The sequence below is a fragment of the Heteronotia binoei genome, chromosome 6 (assembly GCF_032191835.1).
Source record: "Heteronotia binoei isolate CCM8104 ecotype False Entrance Well chromosome 6, APGP_CSIRO_Hbin_v1, whole genome shotgun sequence".
NCBI lineage: Eukaryota > Metazoa > Chordata > Lepidosauria > Squamata > Gekkonidae > Heteronotia > Heteronotia binoei.
Window position 1 is genome coordinate 109,436,472 of NC_083228.1, and position 22,933 is coordinate 109,459,404.

The 22,933-nt window shown below is 39.8% G+C and overlaps 1 protein-coding gene across 1 annotated transcript in view; it reads left to right on the top strand.

Annotated features, from left to right (window-relative positions):
• MED12L (mediator complex subunit 12L) overlaps positions 1-22,933 on the top strand; it is a 247,335-nt gene that overhangs the window by 22,150 nt on the left and 202,252 nt on the right. Inside the window, exons 2-10 of the mRNA XM_060242347.1 lie at positions 3,543-3,647; positions 4,723-4,914; positions 7,319-7,478; positions 9,875-10,044; positions 14,021-14,131; positions 14,714-14,983; positions 16,035-16,184; positions 16,769-16,868; positions 17,826-17,962. Of these exons, the coding sequence (XP_060098330.1) occupies positions 3,543-3,647; positions 4,723-4,914; positions 7,319-7,478; positions 9,875-10,044; positions 14,021-14,131; positions 14,714-14,983; positions 16,035-16,184; positions 16,769-16,868; positions 17,826-17,962 (1,395 nt within the window). The remainder of the gene's footprint in view (positions 1-3,542; positions 3,648-4,722; positions 4,915-7,318; positions 7,479-9,874; positions 10,045-14,020; positions 14,132-14,713; positions 14,984-16,034; positions 16,185-16,768; positions 16,869-17,825; positions 17,963-22,933) is intronic.

The window sequence follows — 22,933 nt, forward strand, 5'->3', positions numbered from 1 at the left end:
CAGGTCCAAGTGGAGGAGTGGGGAATCAAACCCGGTTCTCCCAGATAAGAGTCCGCACACTTAACCACTACACCAAACTGGCTCTCAATGGGAAAAAAACAAATTTCAATGGGAAGAAAACAAATTTCCTCATTTTTACAGAAAATTACTGAAAGGAGAGGGGGAAAGAGAGAGCCATTGAGCAAAAAGAGACCTACTATGATAATACTAGAGAAACCTACTATAATAATACATTTTTCAGGATTCTTTATGTGGGAATTTGAAACATTTTGGTAGTTTAATGGGTGGTGAAAGAGGACAAATGTTCTGGCCTCTCTCACATGTAGTGAAGATAAAGGTACAATAAAGTAAGGTCAATAACAAGCTCATTATGGATGATGCAGTTGGAAGAATAAGAATACTGATAGTTATTAGCTGATTCTATTGGGTTATTAGAAATTTTGACTGAGAAAATCCAATTTTCAGTTTAAGCCAGGATGACAGAAGATATTTAGTTTCTTGTTGAGTTGTAAATCAGAACTTTGACACAGTATACTCCTTTTGAAGTTTTTCCTTGGAACATTCACATGGACTTTAAACCAAGCAGTCATTTGGTTTAAACATGGACTTTAAACCAAGCAGTCATTTGATTACATTTCCAGCAAGTCTGCACTGAAAGGGGGATTTCCGAGAGGTCTGGGAGGGTAGGTTTGTTCTACAAACTTGGGTCATTGCTGGGTTGTAGGGAGCCTTCTGGGTCACACAGAACCTTGATAGATGTGTCCTGGAATTCTTATGGCAGCAAGGTTACCTCCTCTCACAAGTATATGAGGAGAGACATACTGTTATAGGGAATCCCTGGTGTGATATCAAAAGATTGATTCTCTCAAGCTTCTTGACTGTACTAGGCCAGAAAATCTCTGGATGTAAAGGGGTTGTGGTCTTGTGGTAGGGTTGCCAAGTCCAATTTAAGAAATATCTGGGGACTTTGGGGGAGGAGCCAGGAAACCTCAGGGTGGAGCCAAGATCAAGGCTGTGACAAGCATAACTGAACTCCAAAGGGAGTTCTGGCCATCACATTTAAAGGGATGGCACACCTTTTCCATGCCTTCCTTCCGTAGGAAATAATGAAAGATAGGGTCACCTTCTTTTGGGGCTCATAGAATTGGACCCCCTGGTCCAATCGTTTTGAAACTTGGGGGATATTTTGGGGAGAGGCACTAGATGCTGTACTGAAAATTTGGTGCCTTTACCTCAAAAAACAGCTCCCCCAGAGCCCCAGATACCCGCAATCAATTCTCCATGATTTTCTATGGGAATAAATCTCTATAGGGAATAACAGAGTTCCCAGCAGACATTTCCCTCCCCTCCCCCCGTTTTCTGACGACCCTGAAGCGGGGGGAGGTCCTCCAAACCGGGGGATCCCCTGCCCCCACCTGGGGATTGGCAACCCTATCTTGTGGCAACAATTCCCCCCTGAACCCGTTTATTTTTACATGTCATGTATGTATGGGCCTGATCTGTGCCAGATTTTTCTCCTGGAGCTATCCGAATTCAGTACCAAATTGAGTCACTAGTGAAGTCTGTCTGGACCCTCTAAGCCAGAGGTGTCAAGCATGTGGCCCAGGGGCCAATTCAGGCCCCTGGAGGGTTCCTATCAGGCCCCCGAGGAACTGGATGCCATCTGCTTCTTTCTCCCTCTCTCTTGCTTTCTTTTGCATAACAGCTTGTTTTGCAGGGCTTGCTCAATCACGCAGGAGCTACAGAGCAAAACACCTATTTTCTCCATTGGCTGAGTCTGCTCCATTGGGGAAGAAGGGGGGAAAGGCAGAGCTTGCTTTGCCAGGCTCTCAATCGCACAGCAGAACTACTGAGCCAAGCCTCTCTTCCTTCTATTGACTGAGGTGCCCCCCCAGTCCCCTGAAGGAAGGAACAAGCCAAAGCTTCCTTTGGATATAAATATATATATTTAACTGTGTTTGTTTGTGTCCTTTAGAAGGTTTATATCTCTGCTACTACCTAATCTTAAATTGGAACACACATGGCACGGCCCAACATGGCCTGGCTCAACAAGATCTCATTTATATCAGATATGGCCCTCATAACAGATGAGTTCGACACCCCTGCTCTAAGCATATTCAGAGGCCAAGCCTTCCCATCCCCAGAGTAAAACAACTGCAGACCTGTATCACTTAAGCAGCAAAGTTTCCAGGAGTGATGATGGATCTTCAGGCAAGAAGTGTGGGACTTGATTTAAGAATTTATGCACTGGCCTTTTGACCACATTCAGAATTCCTTTCCCACTTCATGCAGAGAATAACCCTAATTCTAAGAGAAAGGGGAAATCCCAATATCACTGCGGGTGGGCTGTAATAACATGTTGCTAACCCAGTGTTCGCAGATTTGGTAATCACTCATAAATCAAACAAACAGTAGTAGTAACTTGGGATGGTGACTCATCAGAAGGACCTCCAACCAAGAGAAAACCACAGCCTCAATGCAAGAAGGTTTAAAGATATAGTTATAGGCCCAGTATGCTAAATTATTATGTGGCATGCATCTCTGTTCTGCTGTTTCTATTCAATTTCACTACTGTTTAATATCTCTAGTGTCCCAGGGGCTTCCTATTTGAATTTATGTTTCTTTGTTCATTGATTAAATTTAACATGTCCATTCTATGTCTACTGGGTGACCAAAAGTTGTGTATGTACATTTAGATATACAACTGTTGCTTTCAAAATGCTCTGGAGCTTGCAGAATTGTGTATTACTGCTTGTTTGAAATTTAAGGAATCTGAAGCAAGGAACTCCTTATCCTCATCTGTAAATTTCAGTTTGCATTAAGGCATCTTTTATCTCTAAACTCTGTTAATCAATACAGGCCAAGGTGCTGTTGTTTCAGGTTTCTACTTTGAGTCTTCGTCTTTTGGATTTCCTTTCTTTTAAAAAGAGGGATTGATGTAGCCAGGTTATTACCTTGGGATATCAATTCAGCTAATTTCTTTCAACCTCTCAGTTGTTTAAATCAGAGACTGATGTGACTAGAAAAGAGTTTAGAGTCCCTTCCTGTCGCTCTGTTTTGAAGGGATGGGAGTATTAAGAAGAGCTCATCCTTTTCTTGGCAGTCACCCCTGCAGGTGCTTTCACAATGTATTCCTATTAGTAGTTGTGGTAGAGTATATGATGATGCCCTCCTTTATGTATGTGTCAGTAAAAAAGGACTCACTTGCTGTGGGGCTATTACAACATGCCAACCACAGTCTCATTTTGAGCCAGCCACGCTTTGAGTGTGAAAGAGCTGGATGTAGATGGTAAGCTGTGCTTTGCTGCACATGGTATATGTTATGAAAATACTGTGGAAAGCAACTTTATAGTATTACATTCTATCCATAATAAACAGGCACAAAATCCTAAGATATACAAGGAAAGCATTATTATTGTAGTGTGATATTATGTTAGCAAGCACAATTCACCAGGCATTTTAATTCCTTAAACAAATTTTGAGCTCTGTAATTAAAATTTAAGGCTACGTTGTTTGTGACTTAAGAATTATTCTCCTTGCAGGATGAACTTACTGCTGTGAATGTAAAGCAGGGTTTCACTAACCAGCCAGCCTTCTCTGGAGATGAGCATGGGTCTGCTAGAAATATTGTCATTAACCCTTCAAAGGTAAGCTCTGGGCTGAAATCTATGGCAAAAATATTTTCTTTAAAGAAGTACTGTTTTCAAGACACATCCTTTAGTAGGGCATGATTCACGTGTAACAGTAAGCCATGATTTGTAATTATTGAAATAAGCCTTGGAAATCCTCCTATGCAATGCCCTCCTCTTCTCTTGATGCACAGCTAGGAAATTAAATGTTTACATGGTGAACTATAGTCCCCTCCCCCCAATGGAATCGCAAACAAGGATTCTGAACCATGGTTTATTCCTGGTTTGGGGGGCAAGAGAACAAATCATACTTTATGATTCAGATGAAACAAATAGTTGTGGTTTGGTGCCAAAGCATCAAGGCTGCTATCGTAAGAACAATTTCCTGGAAAAAACTCCCATTGAATAACACAACACCAAAAAGGGCTGATGCATGTGGAGAAGGAGGGAACATGCACATTTGAGGAATCCCTGAATTAGGTAGATGTGTCCCTTGATTATTGGGTATAAATTCTGTGCTGCTTGACAATTTACTAGTTCTTAATCCATGGTCAAGTAAAAGATACTGATTTTTTAAAAATGCTATACCTTATTCTTTGAGATGATGTGATCATATCTATCAATTGAAGCCTATGTGTGTGTTGATGGGACTTCATTTCATGGCACAGCATCTGTGCACTCATTAAGAGCCTAATTCAGCAAAGGATTTAAATCTTGAGTGAAGCTTGTTGTCACATGTTTGAGGTTAAAGACTATTGCTGGACGGGAGCCTAAACTGATTAGGATGGTTCCATAGAAAATCTTGAATGCTGCATGTCTGGTATGGTTACCTTGTGCATTCTTTACTTAATTTGAATGACATTTTGTATATTCTTAGTTGATTGCTTTCATTTTATAGGCCTGGAACGCCTTCCTCTTAAAAGTAATGGGGTACTACTTTAGATCTCCGAGTACCACATCAGAGAATTAGAGTATAATCTTATTAAGTGGATAGTCTAAATCACAGTGATGTTTAGACCTTTTCAGATGAGGATACTGTTCATGCCAGTGGGTAGCAGATACTTATTGTGTTTGTTTTCTCTCCTCCAATCAGATTGGTGCTTATTTTAGCAGCATATTAGCAGAGAAGTTAAAACTTAATACCTTCCAAGACACAGGAAAGAAGAAACCGCAAGTAAATGCCAAAGACAACTACTGGCTAGTGACTGCTCGTTCCCAGAGTGCAATTCACAATTGGTTTGCGGATTTAGCAGGAAATAAACCACTGGCTATTCTTGCAAAGAAGGTACAAAATTAGCATTTTGAAGATTTCACAGATTGGGTTTGGAAGGCAATGGACTCATTTAAAACTGAAGTATGCTAGTTATATACTTTTTGGTAATAACTTTTAGAATACACACACACACACAAAACCCATGGGAAGAAATGAAGGTCTTATATGTATTGACCGTGTAGCCAGCAGGATTGATAGCCTCTCTGGGCCCCACCCCCTTGTCTCAGATCAGCTGGTGGGCAGAGAGACTTGCTGGCAGCAAAGAGGTGTAGGCCAGCATCACCGGCTATACAGTGATATTTCTTCTGATGTGCGCTGGAAGTGACGGCATTCTATTGCTGGCTATGCAAGACAGTCTGTAATTGGGGAAAATCTCTTTTGTAAAAATGGTGATGCAATGCAATTACACCTCTTCTAGTATGTGCCAGAAGTAATGTCACTGACTCCCTAGCAACATCAGCCTAGACCTCTCTTGGTTGCCCGGGAGTCCCCCCCCGCCCCCACTCCACTAGTTATTGGCAGGGACCTGGCAACCGTACTCAGGAGCTGCTCTATGCATATGAAGCATGAATGGATCCCAAAACTACAATAAAGGAGGAATCTTTGTACAAGCTGAAAGCAATAGCAGCAGCAAGTTTGATCTGAGAAGCAGACTGTATATTGATATGGTGCTTGGTAAAGATAGTTCTGAATGATAGATATCCCGTTTATAATGATACCTTGTAATTAACAGGGAGTAATGCTTAAATTGCTATGGATTTTGACTCTACTACCTTTGCAGTCTCTCAATAGTGTTTGGCTAATTAATACTGCTTTAATTCCATTTTCTTTTGTATGCACTTAGTTTTGATGACATCACATCCTTATTGTCCTAAATCCTCTCCGTCTCAAAGTTCTTCTAAGCCTTTGCTTAGGTTTGTCTGCAGCAGCAGGTTCCCTATGAATTCAAGAATAGCATTTCTTCTGGGAAAGAAATGCCTTCTTTTTGACCCAGGTTTATTAGCAATAGAATAATTAACAGGCATTCTCACATTCTGACATGTTACTGTTTTATGGTTTCCCACGCTAAGGCAACTCAGATCAAAGGTTTTCTGAATTTGTTAATTTTACTATTCTGCTATTGGTTTTTAACTTTGTACCACTTGGCATTCCAAACCCCACCAGCTATATGTAGCTCTGCTTACTGTACCTCATTCCTTATCTGAAGAAGTGTGCATGCACACGAAAGCTTATGTTCTGAATAAAACTAAGTTGGTCTTAAAGGTGCTATCGACTCCTATTTTGTTCTAGCAGATAGCTCTGTTTATTAATGTAACATAGTATTTCTGGGACTTATTCTTCCCAAGGAATTTCTTTCTGATCAAGAAAACAGCAAGCTATAGCCAAAGACTTGTAAAAAAAAGTTCTTCATGAAGTTGGAAAAAATCCAAGTCCAAAAATGTGTGTGTATGAATGGCTAAGGAAAACTACAAGGAAAATTTTGGGGGAAATTGTAATTTTACTATAGAGCAGGAGTAGTCATTTTTCTCTTATTTTGTAAAACACTCTATGGGGAGTCTGTTCAGTTTAGATAAGAATGCAGGGATGTTTCTAGGGCCGTCTACCACATTTATTTTGATCACTTAAAATTATTCTGTGTTTGGCATCATCCAGTGACGGGTGCTTTCAGCATGAATAAGAAATATGCATGGGACCAAGCATCTCGTTTTTGTATTTCTACTATTGGCTTTTTTGCTCTTTAATATGTCCTTGTGTCTTAATTGTGCAATGGACATTGCTTATTTTGTTTGTATCATAAGGGAAACAATAGCTTTTGCGTATATCTGTTTGTCAGTAAGTTTGGGGTGGGGGTGAGGAAACGAACAATACTGACATCGGTGTATCTGATTCACGCTTTATTTAAGCTGTGAGTAAAGGCACCTCAGAGGCATACTGTTTATGCATTCATACACACACATTTTATTACAACAGGCACCTGTAAGGTCTACCGCTGTCATATGATCACAAAGGACACAAACTGGGGTTTGGTTCCCCCCCCCCCCCCCCCGGAAGCAGTATGTTATGAGCATCTTGCTAATATTGATTTAATTGTATTGGAGAAAGCTAATAAGTAAATGAACAAATGTAGCTATGGACTGCTGTTGACTTTACCTCTGGATTGCAGAATAAAAATTCAAACAGACAGGGCAAAATTTTATGTGACATTATGCTGAACCCATATTAGGAAATGACAGAAGCATTGCCATCTGTATTAATTGCCAAGGTAGTAATGAAGGGAATAGAGAGTTGGGAAGTCAGCAGTAAACCAATTGTAGTACCATCCCATTGCTCTTTGTTTTCCCCACTCCAGTGTTTTACTACATTCATTTTTATGGGTTAAGTTACGTTGTTTATTCCTTTCTGTTCTCCTATCCAGGTTCCCATTCTCAGTAAAAAGGAAGATGTCTTTGCATATTTAGCAAAGTATTCTGTGCCACTGTTGAGAGCAGCATGGATGATCAAGATGACCTGTGCCTACTACTCTGCAATTTCTGAAGCTAAAATCAAGAAACGTCAGGCTGCTGATCCAAACCTTGGTAAAATACAGTGATCGGGAATTGTAATGCCTTTTTATATTAGAGGTCTTCTATGTATTTATAACAACATTAGCGATGCCAGTGTGTCATCCATGGAAATATGTGCATTGTCTGTTCATAAATATATTTTTGCAATTCAAAGCGACTCAGCTATTATTTATCTTTAAAAGTTCTCCATGTTAATAGCCCAAAGGGAGAAAGCCGGTTGTCTGCAGGAGTGTATTACTCTTCACTCCATCCCACAAAGCAGTCTAGCTTTGACTAGCACCTACTGCTGCTCAGAATTCAGATACATTATGTTTCCTCCAATTTGTATCATAAGAAGGTTCAGATTTACTAGAATGTTAATTATTTTGCTTAGGAACTGAGTGGCAGTCACCTAAGTGTTTAACATTCCCAAATGCCTTTCTTAATCTTCATCTATTCTAAAACAGAACAAGGGAAGAAACAGAGAGGCAGCTCTCTCAGGGGCATGTAGGGTCATGACATGCTCAGTAGGAGCTGTGAGAATACTGTGCTCTGCTGAACTCTGCTGTTGGGGTGTGTGTGTCTGAATTTCCTTTTGTAGGCAGACATGCAAGGGAAGGAAGCATGGGTAGTCCAGGCATATCTACCCAAACCATGTCTACAGCCCCCTTGGGAGAGGAGGTAGGGGGAATCCTATGGACACTTTCAGACTAGGGTTTTGATCTCATTGTTGGAATAATATTCCTAGGAAGAGAGGGAATTTTTTGCAAGGGAAGTTAATTAGAGACATTGGTGCAAGCAATAACAGAAGATACATTTGTGTATTCGCAGAAGGCACCTCTGTTGTCTTCACCAGGAAAGAGCATTGTTGAGTCCAGCCCAAGGAAGGGTGGGAATAAGCTGTGAAACAATCCAAACTGATTGGCTTCTTTGCCTTTGGCAGTTGCAGTTTAACCATGAGTGTATGTTGATGATGGGTACTTCTTGATGAACACTTTAACCAGCAAAGTGGCTTGCAATGATGCAGGAGCCAAAACAGAGAAAGAGAGTTGGTTGCCCAACAGCTGAAGAACTAGATACACAAAAATCACCAAAGCAGTTAGGTGTTGTAAGCTCAGGTCATGCCTTTTCCCTCTGTTAAAGGACTGCCTGGAAACAGGCAAGAGGGGCAGGTGCAATAATTAGAAAAGAAGTATTGTCAGTATGCTTATCCTGTGTTTTTTTGTAGCCATGGTCATTTATACAGTGTTCTCTGTTTTTATACAAAAGACCAGAATTCCTACATCTGTTCTGATTGTGCATGAATGGGGGACAGAGAGATGTAGTACTATGCAGGCTCTCTTAGCACCTAGGATAGTGGTGTCCTGGTTGGGTTTTATATACTGTTAGGTAGAGCTGCAATTGGGTTTTAAAGTTAGTTAGCTGTGCTGAACCTTCTTAGGATACAAACAGGAGGAAACAGAGTTAGCTGTGCTGTGGAAACCCTAGGCCAGGGGTGGCCAAACTGTGGCTCTGGAGCCACATATGGCTGTTTCACATACGTTGTGTGGCTCTTGAAGCTTCCACCACCCCATCAGCCAGTTTGGAGAAGGCATTTCTCTCTTTAAATCCCTTCTCTAAGCCAAGCCAGCCAGTGGCTTGGAGTGCATTTAAAGTTAAAGTTGCTTTCTTGCCACTTCTCCCTCCCTGTCTTGTGGCTCTCAGACATCTGGTATTCATGGCTTGTGACTTTCAAACCTCTGACATTTATTCTTTGTAGCTCTTACATTAAGCAAGTTAGATCACCCATGCCCCTAGGCTAAAAGAGCTTAGGATGCTGCGTATGACGTGCTCTTCTCTGACATGACTGTAATGCTGCTGTTTCCAGTTTTTTTGATGGCATGATATTGTTTGGGTTACATTTGTATCACACCAGTACTGTACTGACATATCTCCCAGGTACACTTGTGTGTGGGCTTAGGTGCCATCCTAAACTCTCTACAGGAGCTTTATGATTGTGCTGTGATGGTCCAATAATAAATTACTTTTAAGTTGTGCTCTAGAAAAGAATTAACATAAGAGGCTTTTTGTGGTGATGTTAAAAAACTGTTACAACATTCTGCATTATCTTTTATTAACTGAAAACTTTTAAGAATTAAGGCTTTTTGGTGAGTGAAGTCATCATGAAAATGATTCACTGCTCTCTCTTTGAGCATGCATTTTTATTCTCAAGTCTGCTTTGTAAATTATTCCTTTTAGCATAAATATGATCCTTGGATCAAGGTTTGTACCTCTGCTTGTAGGCCAGCAGGCATTGCAGTGTCTTCAAGAAGGCATTGTTTCATGCACCTGCTGTTTATTGTCTTCGAAATGTATTTTGATAGAGAGCTAGTTATTCTGATTATTGATGGAAGGAAAAAAATCCTGGCAACTAATTTGTATCTCTGTAGAATGGACTCAGATTGCAACCAGGTACCTTCGAGAACAGCTTGCAAAGATTGCGGAATTCTATCATGTGACCTCAAACCAAGGTAGCAGCTCTGTTGCAGTGCCTCCTGAAGTGGAACAAGCCCTGAAGCAGTGGGAATATAATGAGAAGCTGGCATTTTATATGTTCCAGGTAACCTTTTCTAAATAAATGGGATTTTGTGGGTGGTCACTTAACATGTAGTTAAACCAAGTAACAGAACTTGCATCTGGCTTGTTGATTGCTTTTTTGTCATTATTCACCTTTTCCAGTTTATATTAAACATTGGGCTATTGCTTAGTGCACTGTTTCCCATTTGCAGGGTTGGGACCCGGTACCGGGCCACAGAAGCCTCACTACCGGGTCACAAGAAAAGCCAAAGCTAGCCCTGCACCCAGCAAAGCATGACCTCTGCTCTGCTTCCTTCCTTCCACCATTTCTCTGTTGTGCAGAGAAAAGCTAGCCTTGAAGACTGACACAGGCTGCAAACCCTGAACTCCATTTGGCTTCCTTCCTTCCCCTGTCTCTGTGTTGTACAGAGAAAAGCTAGCCTTGAAGACTGACACAGGCTGCAAAGCCTGAGCTCTGTTTGGCTTCCTTCCTTCTCCAGTCCCTGTGTTGTGCAGAGAGGAGCTGGGCTGCCTCTTCTTCCTTCTCCCCCTCTCCCAGTGTTTGAGAGAAAAGCTGGCATCCACTGGCCCTTTAGATCCATGAAGTGTTCTTCAAGGTATGAGCTTTCATGTGCCTTGCAGTATGTTCTTTTGGGGAGATTTCCCAGGAGGCCTGGGCAGCAAAGAAGGGGTGTGTGTTTTTTTCAGCTGGGAGGGACAGGGAGTGGGCATTCCAGTAGCTATTTTTTTACCAAATGACTCCTGGGCTGAATTATTGCTGGCTGGGTAATCTGATGGTGAGTAAGGCTTTTTTCCCCTTTGTCCCCCCTTCTTTCTTTTTCCATCTGCAAAGGATGCTCTGTCTGTATTCTTGCTGCTGGGGGTGGGGGGGGAAGCAACAGTGAAAGGGCTTCTAGTGCCCTGGCCCCACTGGTGGACATTCTGGTGCTTTTTGGGCATTGTATGAGAGAATTTTGGACTGGATGGTCCACTGGTCTGATCCAACATGACTTCTCTTATGTTCTTATGTTCTTTCTTTTCATGTCTTTCTTTTCCTTTCCTTTCCTTCATTTTATTCTTTCCCTTTCTTTCTTTCCTTCCATTTTTACTGGATGAAACATTTCTGTCCATCATACTGTTGTTGCAGACATAGGAGCTCTGTCAATGAAAAATTGGCACCCCCCAGTTGTAGCCACCTGGTCTTTCTATGAGATTTTTGTGTGAGTGAGTGAGAGTTAGAAATGTGGGGCAGAAAGAGATTATTGGAGATTACTGCTGTATATCTCAATAGCACTGGAAGTGATGGTACTATGAACTTGGCACCATTTTACTGGTCCTGCTTTTAACAGCTGTCTGACACCAAAATTAAATTCCTCCTGTATATATTTAAAAGGATGAAAGAAGTTCACTAGCTAAATATCTGCACAACAGGTTGCTTTTAAAGGCAATGGAAACACAGTCAGTAAAAAGCTTCTAGCCCCGCATAAATGTACTTTTTGGGATAACTGCAGAAAAGCTTGTATGAACTTTATATAACTTGAAATTAATTCATTAATTGCAGTACAATTCTCTGCTACCTTTCACAGCAATTTCCCAGTGTTTCAGTCAAGGAAAAGTATGAAAAATAGCTGTCAAAAGATTTTCTTGAAACCAAGCAAGCTTGGTTGTAGTTTGAGGCAGAGTTCCAGTAGTAGTAGCTGAAGGAAGGGCCTATAAATGTGTCAGCATATTTTGGGGTACAGCAGCTGCCAGGGCCCAGTGTGGGTGGTACACAGCACTGGTATTCCTGATGGCAATGACAACAGCACTTCCGACTGCATACACTGGCTAGTGCTGTTGAGGAAGGGGTGTGTAGGTGGTGCAGGCAATTGAAGATAGGCATTAGGAGTGCTTGCAAGCTGGAGAAGAACACACAAACAGGTGCATGCAGGTGTGAGGGTGGAAAGGGAGGACCCTGGGAATGTATGAAAAAGTTGCAGACTACCCACTTTCCACCCCCATTTTGGCTCAGCATGAGTTTCAGAGAGATTTTTCTGAAAATGAAGTTACTTAAGAAGAAGAGGCAGGTTTGGGGGAGTGCCCTGGAAGTGACGTCACAGGAAAAGGTGGAGTTTTGGTTTTGGTGGAGTTTTGGTTCAGTGTGCCCTGGAAGTGACACCACAGTAAATGACATAATTCCTGTCTCATAAGAACATAAGAGAAGCCATGTTGGACCAGGCCAATGGCCCATCCAGTCCAACACTCTGTGTTGCACAGTGGCCAAAAAAACCCAGGGACCATCAGGAGGTCTACCAGTGGGGCCAGAACTCCAGAAGCCCTCCCACTGTGACCTCCCAAGCACCAAAAAGACAGCATCACTGCTCCAGACAGAGAGTTCCCTCTGTAGTGTGGCTAACAGCTATTGATGAACCTCTGCTCCATATCTTATCTAGCACAAGCTCTGATAATACTGCTTTAGAGAAAGAATAACTGGAGCAGCTCTGCGGTATAGCCCAGCTAACAAGATTACAAAGCATCAAGTAGAGTAGGGATCCCCAATGTGGAGCTGCACCCACCAATACCTCTCCTGGCGCTCACTGTGTGTCTGCAGGCTACGGCTTCCAAGTCCCCCCCCTCCCCCCCCGGGACAGGGGATCTTCCAGTTTGGTGGGCTCCAAACTGCTGGCAGGGAGAAAGCTGCCAGTGGGATCACCACCCCTCCCTCCAGGAGCCCGTCGCCATGTGGCGCAAAGAAGACCTTGAAGTGAGGTCTCCCGGCTCCACCCCTTAAGTCTCCCGGTTCCACTCCTAAATTTTAGCTGGCCATGAAGGAGACGTGTAAAAATAATCGGGCCATGGGAAAGAAAAGTTTGGGAAACCCTGACTTAGTGCATCTCTAGCTGCTTTCAGAGACCCAGTAGTAATTCAAGCAAGACTGTGTTGGGGTATCTGAAGTCTGCCTTAGAATAGTCTGCTCACCAAAATGTCAGCAAAATGTCTACTTACATTTGGGTAGAAGTTTTATTGTTATAAGACGTTGTTGCCAACCTGATGTGAATAAATATATGTTTTCATAAAACTCTCTTTCCACCAATGAGGGACTATTCTGTCTCTATAAACTTTTAAATCTGCTGTATGCTATAAATAATATTCCTAGCTAGATTCATGTCCACTGTGTTCACAGTTCCTAGTTTGCTAGCAAAGCATATTTAGGGAAGCAGAGATCATGTGGATGGGTGGTATATATTCACATAGGATGGAAGATCATAGGATGGAAAATCAATTGCTATTCCCTGAAAATCAATTGCTATTCCCTGAAAATCATTGCTATTCCCTGAACTTCTGGTTTCATGCTCTAGTCACAAACTAGGAACATTAAACACAGTGGACACGAATCTAGCTAGGGATATTCTTTATAGCATACAACAGATTTTAAAGTTTATAGAGAAACAGCTGCTTTTATGAAAACATATCATATTTATTCACATCAGGTTGGCAACAACAAGTCTTATAACAAAACTTCTACCTAAATGTAAGTAGACATTTTGCTGACGTCTTGGAGAGCAGACTATTCTGAGGCAGACTTCAGATGACTAGAGCATGAAACCAAGGAATAGCAATGACAATTGATTTTCCATCGTATTTGAATATACACTACCCATCCACCTGATCTCTGCTTCCCTAAATACGCTTTCCTGGGACAGAGAATAGCACGACATGTATACAGGTTGGCTTGAAACCTGAAAAAAAATCTGTAGTTGAGTATTAAACTTGCTGGTAACTGAAGATTCCCCCCCTTGCTTTAAAAACCACACCACGCACTCATTTGTTTATTATTTGCGTGGTCAATTGATCACACCTTTTTTGACCAATGCAGATCTCTACCTAGATTAGTTGGATGTCTTTTCATTGACATCAGTTTCATTATCACTCTCTTTTAAAGTTAGTATTCTCAATAATAGTGGGATGCAATATAATTTTGCATATTTTTTCTTTACCTGTTTTTACTTTTAACTATATTACCTCTCATATTCCTTAAGGAAGGAATGCTTGAAAGACATGAATATCTAACTTGGATACTGGATGTCTTGGAAAAAATAAGGCCAGCTGATGATGAACTTCTAAAACTGCTGCTGCCACTAATGTTGCAGGTATAGTGCATATTACAATTGCTGTTTATTATTGGTCTCAAAACATGGCTTATTAGAATGTGGTAATTTACTTCATGAATTTTTCTAATTCTGCAGTTTAAAAAAAGTAGAAATTGTTGTAATGACAAATTGTTTGGGGGTTCTGCATGTTCAGAATCAGAACCAGAAGATTACTTACTGTCAACCAAGTTAATATGGAAAAACTTTATCATAGCTTGGCTAAGCTTTTTAAATGTGGTAATCGATTATTTAACTACTTAAAAGAGGCAACCACTTGTTCTTGGCAGTGATAGTTACAATATAAGGAGTGGTTCTTCTTTGTCTCAATAACTGTCACATAATGGAGCAGGGCTGGGGTTCAGTGGTAGGATACTATTTCAAATACAGAAGCTATAGGGTTCAGTTCCTGGAGTCTCAAAGTAACTGTAGATATCAAAGCTGGAAAAATATCTTTTGTTCAACTCTTTAGAGGTTCATATTCAGAAGGGATACACCAATAGTCTAACTCAGTATAGGAGAGTTTTACATGTTAATATTCCATCAGAATGATATTTAAAATCTTATCTAAAATATATGTTTCAGTATTCAGAAGAATTCGTTCAGTCGGCCTACTTGTCACGTCGCCTTGCATATTTCTGTGCCAGACGTGTCTCTTTGTTGATAAGTGATAGTCCTAACCTCATAGCTGCCCATTCGCCTCATATGATTATTGGACCAAATAATCCTCCACTAGCAGCTCCAAGTCCCACTACAACCGGTCCTGTGATGAGCCCTGCACAGATGGCCTGTTCAGATTTCCTTTCCTGCCCACAACATCGTCCGCTTGTTTATGGACTCAGTTGTATGCTGCAGGTAGGTTGATGTTTTGATGCTTCCTAGTGTCCTAGGAATTAATCAGGAATTGAGGGGCATGCATTCTGTATTAGTTCTTTTTTAAGTGCAATTAATTGCATTACTTTAAATGATAACCTCAGTATTTCAAACATGCCATGAGAACTACTATTTGGGGTTGGTTGCCCTCAGTTGCAGAATGCACCCAAACAGCTGAAATAACCCTGCCTTTTTAAAGAAGTGGTAGTGTGCTGTAGGAGTCAGATTTTCAAGGTGGGCTGTTCTTGGTTCAAATCTCATCTCAGCTGTCAGATCGCTAGGTGACTTTAGGGAATCCTCCTGTGTCTCAACTATCTGCATCATGGAAATAGTAATTTTACACCTTCTAGGCATTGCACTTGCAGCTGGGATTGGCAACCGTGTGGTAAATTTCCCATCTGCAGCAACTTTGTGTGAATAGGTGCCATGCCATTGTAAGCTTCTCTTCCTCCCACTGTCAAGCACCATTAATGCAGGATGATAAATCCATGTATGATGTCCCCAATTTGAGCAGTGAGTTTTTAAAATAAAGATTGTAGCTGGGAGGTATGGCATAGAGAACTCTGTCATGGGGATGCCAGTCACTGTGGCAAATGCACTTAGATTGACCTGGAGCTGTTGATGTACTTTGAGCATTTGAGATGTTCAGTAAAATTGCTGAGAAATGATAACAGTCCTCCTCACATGTAAGTGCAAGGTAGTTTTAAAGATTTAGGAAAACAGATTTAGAGTTTTGGGTCCAAATAGGATAATTGCTGGTGGCACAGGTCTTCCTGGCTCTCTTTTCTCTTAGCACTATTTCCAACCTTGTGAAGGTTTACTCCTGGTGTTGCAGGATATACGTGGATTAATAGCCATGTGGATTGGCAGGCTACAGTGGTGAGGAGGAAGGGCCCATTTGTGTGGTAAACCAGCCTAATTGTGATTTTGTAACTGAAATATGTTTGGTCAGTATATTTTAAAATGATTATGTTAATATGATCTTAAATTATAGCATACTATTAAATAATGTTCTAAATATTTCTCATTACAGACGATAACTCTTTGTTGCCCAAGTGCCTTGGTGTGGAATTATTCCACAAATGAAAGTAAAAGTATTAATCCAGGTTCTCCTTTGGATTTACTTCAAGTTGCTCCATCCAGTTTGCCTATGCCAGGAGGAAACTCCATATTCAATCAACAAGTAGGTTTCTTTTCAGTTTTCCATTTAAGCAAGATGTTCCATATTACATGCTCAACAGCTGAGTCAGATGGTCTTTCAATATCAGGCTTATCCAGCTATGTGTGGCTTCGCTCACTGTACCGGATTCCTCTTATGATGAAGTGTGCTTAGAGAGCACATGAAAGCTTACGTTCTGAATAAAACTAAGTTGGTCTTAAAGGTGCACTTGACTCCTGTTTTAGGTCTCTGTAGCAAGTGGATCAGGCAGAGAGTCCAAGCTGAATGTCAAACTGAATTCAGCTGCAGACTTCTCCTTTTGAATGGTTGAAGATTTGGTTTAAAGTATGTGGAAAATTCCTGTTAAGATTGTTTTCATGCTTTGAGATGAAAGAGATTTTTAAGAGAGCTTCCATTTTAATCTGTAAAATAGTAAATAGGAAGTAGAAATACTGTTTTCTTACCTGCGGTTTGTGTCCTTGTAGTGACTTTAAAAATGTATTTTCAGTTGTTGCTTCCTAACCTGGGAGCATGGTTTGCTACAAAGAAATCTGATTTCAGATTTGCCATTTCCCAGTGATAATATGATTAAGAATGTGGCTTTTCAGGTTCGGGCAAAAATTTATGAAGTAGAACAACAGATAAAACAAAGGGGACGTGCTGTGGAAGTGCGATGGTCATTTGACAAGTGCCAAGAATCAACTGCAGGTAATGGGTGTAATAATAATAATAATATTAATAATAATATTAATAATAATACCTTCAGTTTTTATTGAATAGTTGGTAAAAATCCTTATGGATTTATAAATAAGGTTAAAAATGCATTGTTGCAAAACCTTTATTGTATATGTTGTCTGCTGCAATATGCATGTTTTAGTTGTATTTTATTTATATTTGAATGTATATTATTAGTATGTTATATTTTAAAAGAATAAAAAATTAATAATAATAAAATTGCAGAAACTGTAAGTCTTGTTGGCCTTTATTTGTCTTGAAAGTCATTAATGTTATCTTTTATAAGTAGGTGAGAAATTTTATTTTTTGGATTGATGACCCAGTGTAAATTGGCATTGATATTGACCACTTATGCTCTAATGACAGACATCTTGAGAGAAGTACAAGTGTGTTATGAGACTGTATTAAGGAGCCATAATTTTTTTCCTTGATACGTCATAGGAAAAGACAGTGTTGAGACTGGTGAGGGGAAAAACAAAGTAAATATAGAATGAAGGTAGAGTATTTTGGGTAAAATACTGAAGGATGATTGAACATGAAGATGGGCAGATTGAAAATTAGTGAAGAAAAGCTATAAGGATCAAGAGTAGAAGTTTGAAAAAAAAGGATCATCAGAGTCCAGAGAAGTTTGGAAACTTCCTTAGTTACAAGCATCAAAATCAGTGCAGTCACAGAAAATTGTGCTTCAGGTGGGTAACTGTTAGTCTGTAGTAGCAGAACAAAATTTGGGTCCAGTAGTACAGGAGAGACTAACATAATTTTCCAAAATAAAAGCTTTTGTAAGTCAAACCTCACTTTCATGCAATAGAAGGTTTTGTTTTTGTTGTTGTGATTTCCTTGAGAAAGAAGTCAACAACACTTCAAAAGAGATTCTTCTCAGTTGTCAGGTTATATGTGCAGTTATTTCTTTTCTGTTTCTCTTTCTACTAGGGGTTACTATCAGCCGTGTTTTGCACACATTGGAGGTTTTGGATAGACATTGCTTTGATCGATCAGATTCCAGCAACTCAATGGAAACCCTTTATCACAAGATTTTCTGGCCAAACCAGAATAAGGATAACCAGGAGGTAATTTTATTTTTCCCACCTGTATTTAAGAACAGAAAGATTCCCCCCCTTCCCTTTTGTATTTGATCCAAGTCTGAAGCACCATAATAGTATACAAATTTTCATTGCTGTTGTAATAATTGTTTTTGAAACATTTTTCAATTTTTAATGTGCCATGACTTGTGCTGGTTTAGAAGACATTATTTTGATCTGGGGTTTCTTTTCTCAGGGGTGTGAGTGTGGTTGTAGCTCCTCAGAAAAGTATACTTGCATAAAAGCACAGCTGTTTACTCCTTTCCCTGGCATTCAGAACAGTTTCTAGATAGGATTAGAGATGGAATTAGTGGAGGAGAGGGAGTTCAGTTCCTGTTCCAAAGCTGCCGTTTTCTACAAGGGAACTGATCTCTGTAGTTTGTAAATCATTTATAATACTGGACAAATTTCAGGCCCCGTGTGGAGTTTGACAACATTAGTTCTAGGACTGAGACCTAGCTGAAATTTAGTGTTATACAAAACAAAAAAATATTGATAATTCCATAAGAACTAAGATATTAAAAAAACCCTGATGTTTTTACTATTGGATCTAGGTTAACCAAAACAATATTTATTGTGTGTAACACTGTCTTCTTGTCCCATGTTGTTATATTTGAATGTTGTTCTTGGCAAAGTTCTTCACCTCAAACTTCATTATTGCTTCTGGGTTTTTAGTCAGATGGCGTTTAAATAATAATGTTTAAAAATCATTTGCTGTATCTCTTATGCCGAGAATAAAAGCAGTTAACTTTCTGACTGCTTCTGAAAAAAGTCATTTGTTGATGTTAAAATTTTAGCAGTTGCTGTTGTTACAACCTGTCAGCTCTCTAGCTGTCTCTTAAAAATTAGTTTTGTAAAGGTTATGTATATGATTCAGACTTTAATCAGAATAAAAGGTCTCAATTATGCTAAAATGCTACACTCTGAATAGCTTGATTGCTAATCAACACTTTCATAATTTTTTTTTTAATAAACAGTATGGAAATCTAGTGGGATGTAAAACCTTTTCCTTGAAACTGTTTTTCAGGCTTAGATTCAACGTACATAAAGGAAAAGGTAGTCCCCTGTGCAAGCACCAGTCGTTTTCGACTCTGAGGTGACATTGCTTTCACAACGTTTTCATGGCAGACTTTTTACGGGGTGGTTTGCCATTGCCTTCCCCAGTCATCTACACTTTTCCCCCAGCAAGCTGTGTACTCATTTTACCGACCTCGAAAGGATGGAAGGCTGAGTCTACCTGGCTACCTGAACCAGCTTCCGCTGGAATCGAACTCAGGTTGTGAGCAGAGGGCTCCGACTGCAATACTGCAGCTTTACCACTCTGCGCCTACATAGAGCAGGACAATTTTGTGTATATAAAAGTCAGGAGTAGGTTTAAACCACTGACTCAGTTTCAGAGGGGTCATCATCTTCTCTCTCTGTTTACTGAGCATATGGTTTGTTAATATTTTTGTAGAGCAGCGGTGAAGGAACAGGCACTGCAGATGTTCAAAGGATTCCAGAGAATGTTACTCAATTTGGGGAAAGGGCTTCTTAGGCTAGAGGAGGTTTTCAGAGCATTATGGCTGGATCTATCCCATAGTCCATGAAAACGTAGTCATCTTTGGGTTGTAAACTTCAGTACTTGAGAGACCTACGAGTTACAGAAGCTAGTATTGTTTTAATTTTGAATGTCAGAAAGCAGCTCTGAATCAAATTGTTCAAGGTTTATCTGGTTAAAACAATTTTATTTGGTAACATATGGTAACAAATTATATTTCTTACATCATTAATAACTTTTATCTATCCCATATATTACTTTCTGCCCACCCCTCCCACCGTTACTTGACCCCCGCTGGTGTTATTTACTTAAAGTACTAATGTTTAAAGGTACCCTTAACCTTTAAGGTTTATTTTCCGGGTTTGTTTGCTCCCTCGAAAGATTTCTGCTGCAATCTTTTCAGATTCCATTCCAGTTCTTTATTTAACAAATGTCTCATTTGCGTTTGTAATATTTTAATCTCCCTTATAATTTTCTTTTTCCCTGGCCTTTTTCTCAGTTCCCCTTCTTTTTTCTTTATTTCATTTTGAAATAAAAACATCTGTTTTTCTTTTGCCCTCTTATCTTTGTTATTAAGTGTAATCAATATTCCTCTCATTACTGCTTTATAAGCATCCCAGACCATCTGAAATTCTATATCCTCCTTATCATTTATTTGGAAGAAAGCTTTAGTTTCATTTTCTAGAGATGTCACTATTTCTTTATTCTGTAGTAAATCTTCATTCAATCCCCATCTTCTTAACTTCTTAGACAATTTTGTAATCCACATTATTGGGTTATGGTCAGCCCCAATTTTAGGTAAAATCTCTATTTTCTTTGTTATAAGGCCTAAGTCTTTAGTGCCCCACAACATGTCAGTTCTGGAAAAAGTTTTATGTCTTGCTGAAGAAAGGGTATAGACCCGCACTTCAGGATTACATTTCCTGCATATATCCTCCAAATTTTCTTGTTTGACCAATTCAAAGACAGACTTTGGCAATTTTCCTTCCTTATTATTTTTTTTACCCCCAGACCTATCCAGTGTGTTCTTAATTGTTCCAATAAAGTCCCCCATTATCAAAACTTGGTCATAAGTCAGTTCATCAAATTGTTGTATGATGTCTTTAAAAAAAGCATCCTTTGCACCATTTGGTGCATACAGTCCCAATAACAATGGGGTTTTTTGCATTTAATATTATTTCTACCGCTACATATCTTCCATCTTTATCTTTAAACACTAATTTCAAAGCTCAGGCCTTCAGGTATTATCCATCTATACCTCATTTCATTGTCACGTAATTTTTCTGTCAATTTTTTGTATGCTTTTCTGTCATTTATCACCTCTCTTGACAATTCTTCCATGATTCTTATTCTGCTGCCTCCCACTATCAATTTCTTTTCAAAATTTTTATTCAAGATTTTTCCCACCATTTCTTTTGTCATATATCTTATAACCACATCCCTTGGGAGATTATTTTTCTTGGCATATAGTGAGTTCACAACCTTCTGCTCCCACCCCATTGTCTTTTTATTGTATGATTAAGAGTATTGAGAAAAAGTATATGAATCACACTGAGCACTTAAAGCAAAATTACAAAATATTTAAAAATATTATTAGGGTTATTTTTCTAAGAACTAATTTAACCTTGTATTAAAACATACTGTTAAATGCTCAGTTTATAAATTCAAACTTAAATGGCTAGTGTCATGTACACATTTCTGAGGAGTGTTAGACTCTCAGATGTAAACGTCCCTTGAGGTGGGCTGCGTTCCTGAAACCTTTGAAGAATTGTAGTTAAACCACTAGATGGCACTTTGTTCTCCAGTTCTTTAGCCACAAAACGGCATCAAAGACACAGCTGGTATGTGTTTGAAATTATCTAGCACTCTTACATGTCCAAAATGTATGACTATTATTACTTTTTTTTCCTTATTGGATTCCATGTTCACATTCCTTTCTTCTAGGAAACAGTTATGACTATATTAGACCTCTTTTAGATTAGATTCATTCATGTAGGACTTTGCTGTGTCTTGTATAAGCATAGTAGAAGCCCATACAATAATACATGACTGAAAAAACTAGACAGAGATCTGTTTGTACTCCATAATACCAGAACTCACAGGCATTAAATGAAATTGGTGGATACAATCAGGACATAGGAAGTTGAAGGGGCAGTCCCTGAATAATTAGTTAATACCCCCAGTAATAGTAATTGCTATATTGAATAAGAGCATGCTTTGTCTTAACGATGTCTGCTGTAATTTTCCATTAAAGAGCTGGCCACAGCAGAGCAGGTGTGTGTCTGAAGCTGGTTAACTAAGATAAGAGAAACAGCCTTCTACAGGCGACTTGCTGTGATACATAAGTAAGGAAACTTAGTCATGGAATTTTACCAAGGGGAACTTAGTGGAGGTGGGACCCTTTGAAATCAGATAAGGTTGTGTGCCTGCCTGCTTGTTTTCTGTGTGAATAAAACTGTATGTAGAATGATTTTAACTCAGTCATTTTGGCGCCTGTGCCCGACTGGGTCCTACCTTCTGGTACCAGAAAGTAAACCTCGCTTCATACCAGTAAGTCTGTGCGGACCTCGTTATTTCTCTGCTTCGAAGTATTTATCCTTTGCATGAAGTGCTTTTGGAATGCACTGCAACAGGATGTAGGGTGACCACTGTAACAAATTGTGAACACAGATTCGTTATGATTTCCACTTATTTACTATCTTTCCTGGCCCCCAACAGGGATTCTTTCTCTCTGTTAGGAGAAGGTGTTAATCCTCCCCTTCCCCTGTATCCTGGGTAAGAATCTATGCTCTGATTTCCCCATGCCAATCTTCAGTTGGAAAATGAGTCCATTTGGTAAGTATTGGCCAGAAAGCTCACTTCACAAGGAGCTCCAGTGCGTGTTCTTCCTGGACTACTTCAGGAGCAGTGGGCCTTCTGATAATGGCATATGTTTGCCCAGGTGGAGAGTGAGAATCTGGCCAATAGCAGACAGGTTAAAACGGATAAAAGGAAGTACTTCTTCACCCAAAGGGTGATTAACATGTGGAATTCACTGCCACAGGAGGTGGCGGCGGCTACAAGAATAGCTAGCTTCAAGAGGGGATTGGATAAAAATATGGAGCAGAGGTCCATCAGTGGCTATTAGCCACAGTGTGTGCATGTATGTGTGTGTGTGTGTGTGTGTATATATAATTTTTTTTTGGCCACTGTGTGACACAGAGTGTTGAACTGGACGGGCCATTGGCCTGATCCAACATGGCTTCTCTTATGTTCTTAATAGGATTCATTGATTATATCAAGAAACTTGCATGTGACCTAGCAGTCAGTTTCAGTTTGAGATGTATTAGGGAATTTTCTGTCGCTTTTCTTTATTTGGCTACCATTTGTAATGTTCTGTGTTTTACTTTTGAACCAAACATCATTGTTTTTTCTTCTTG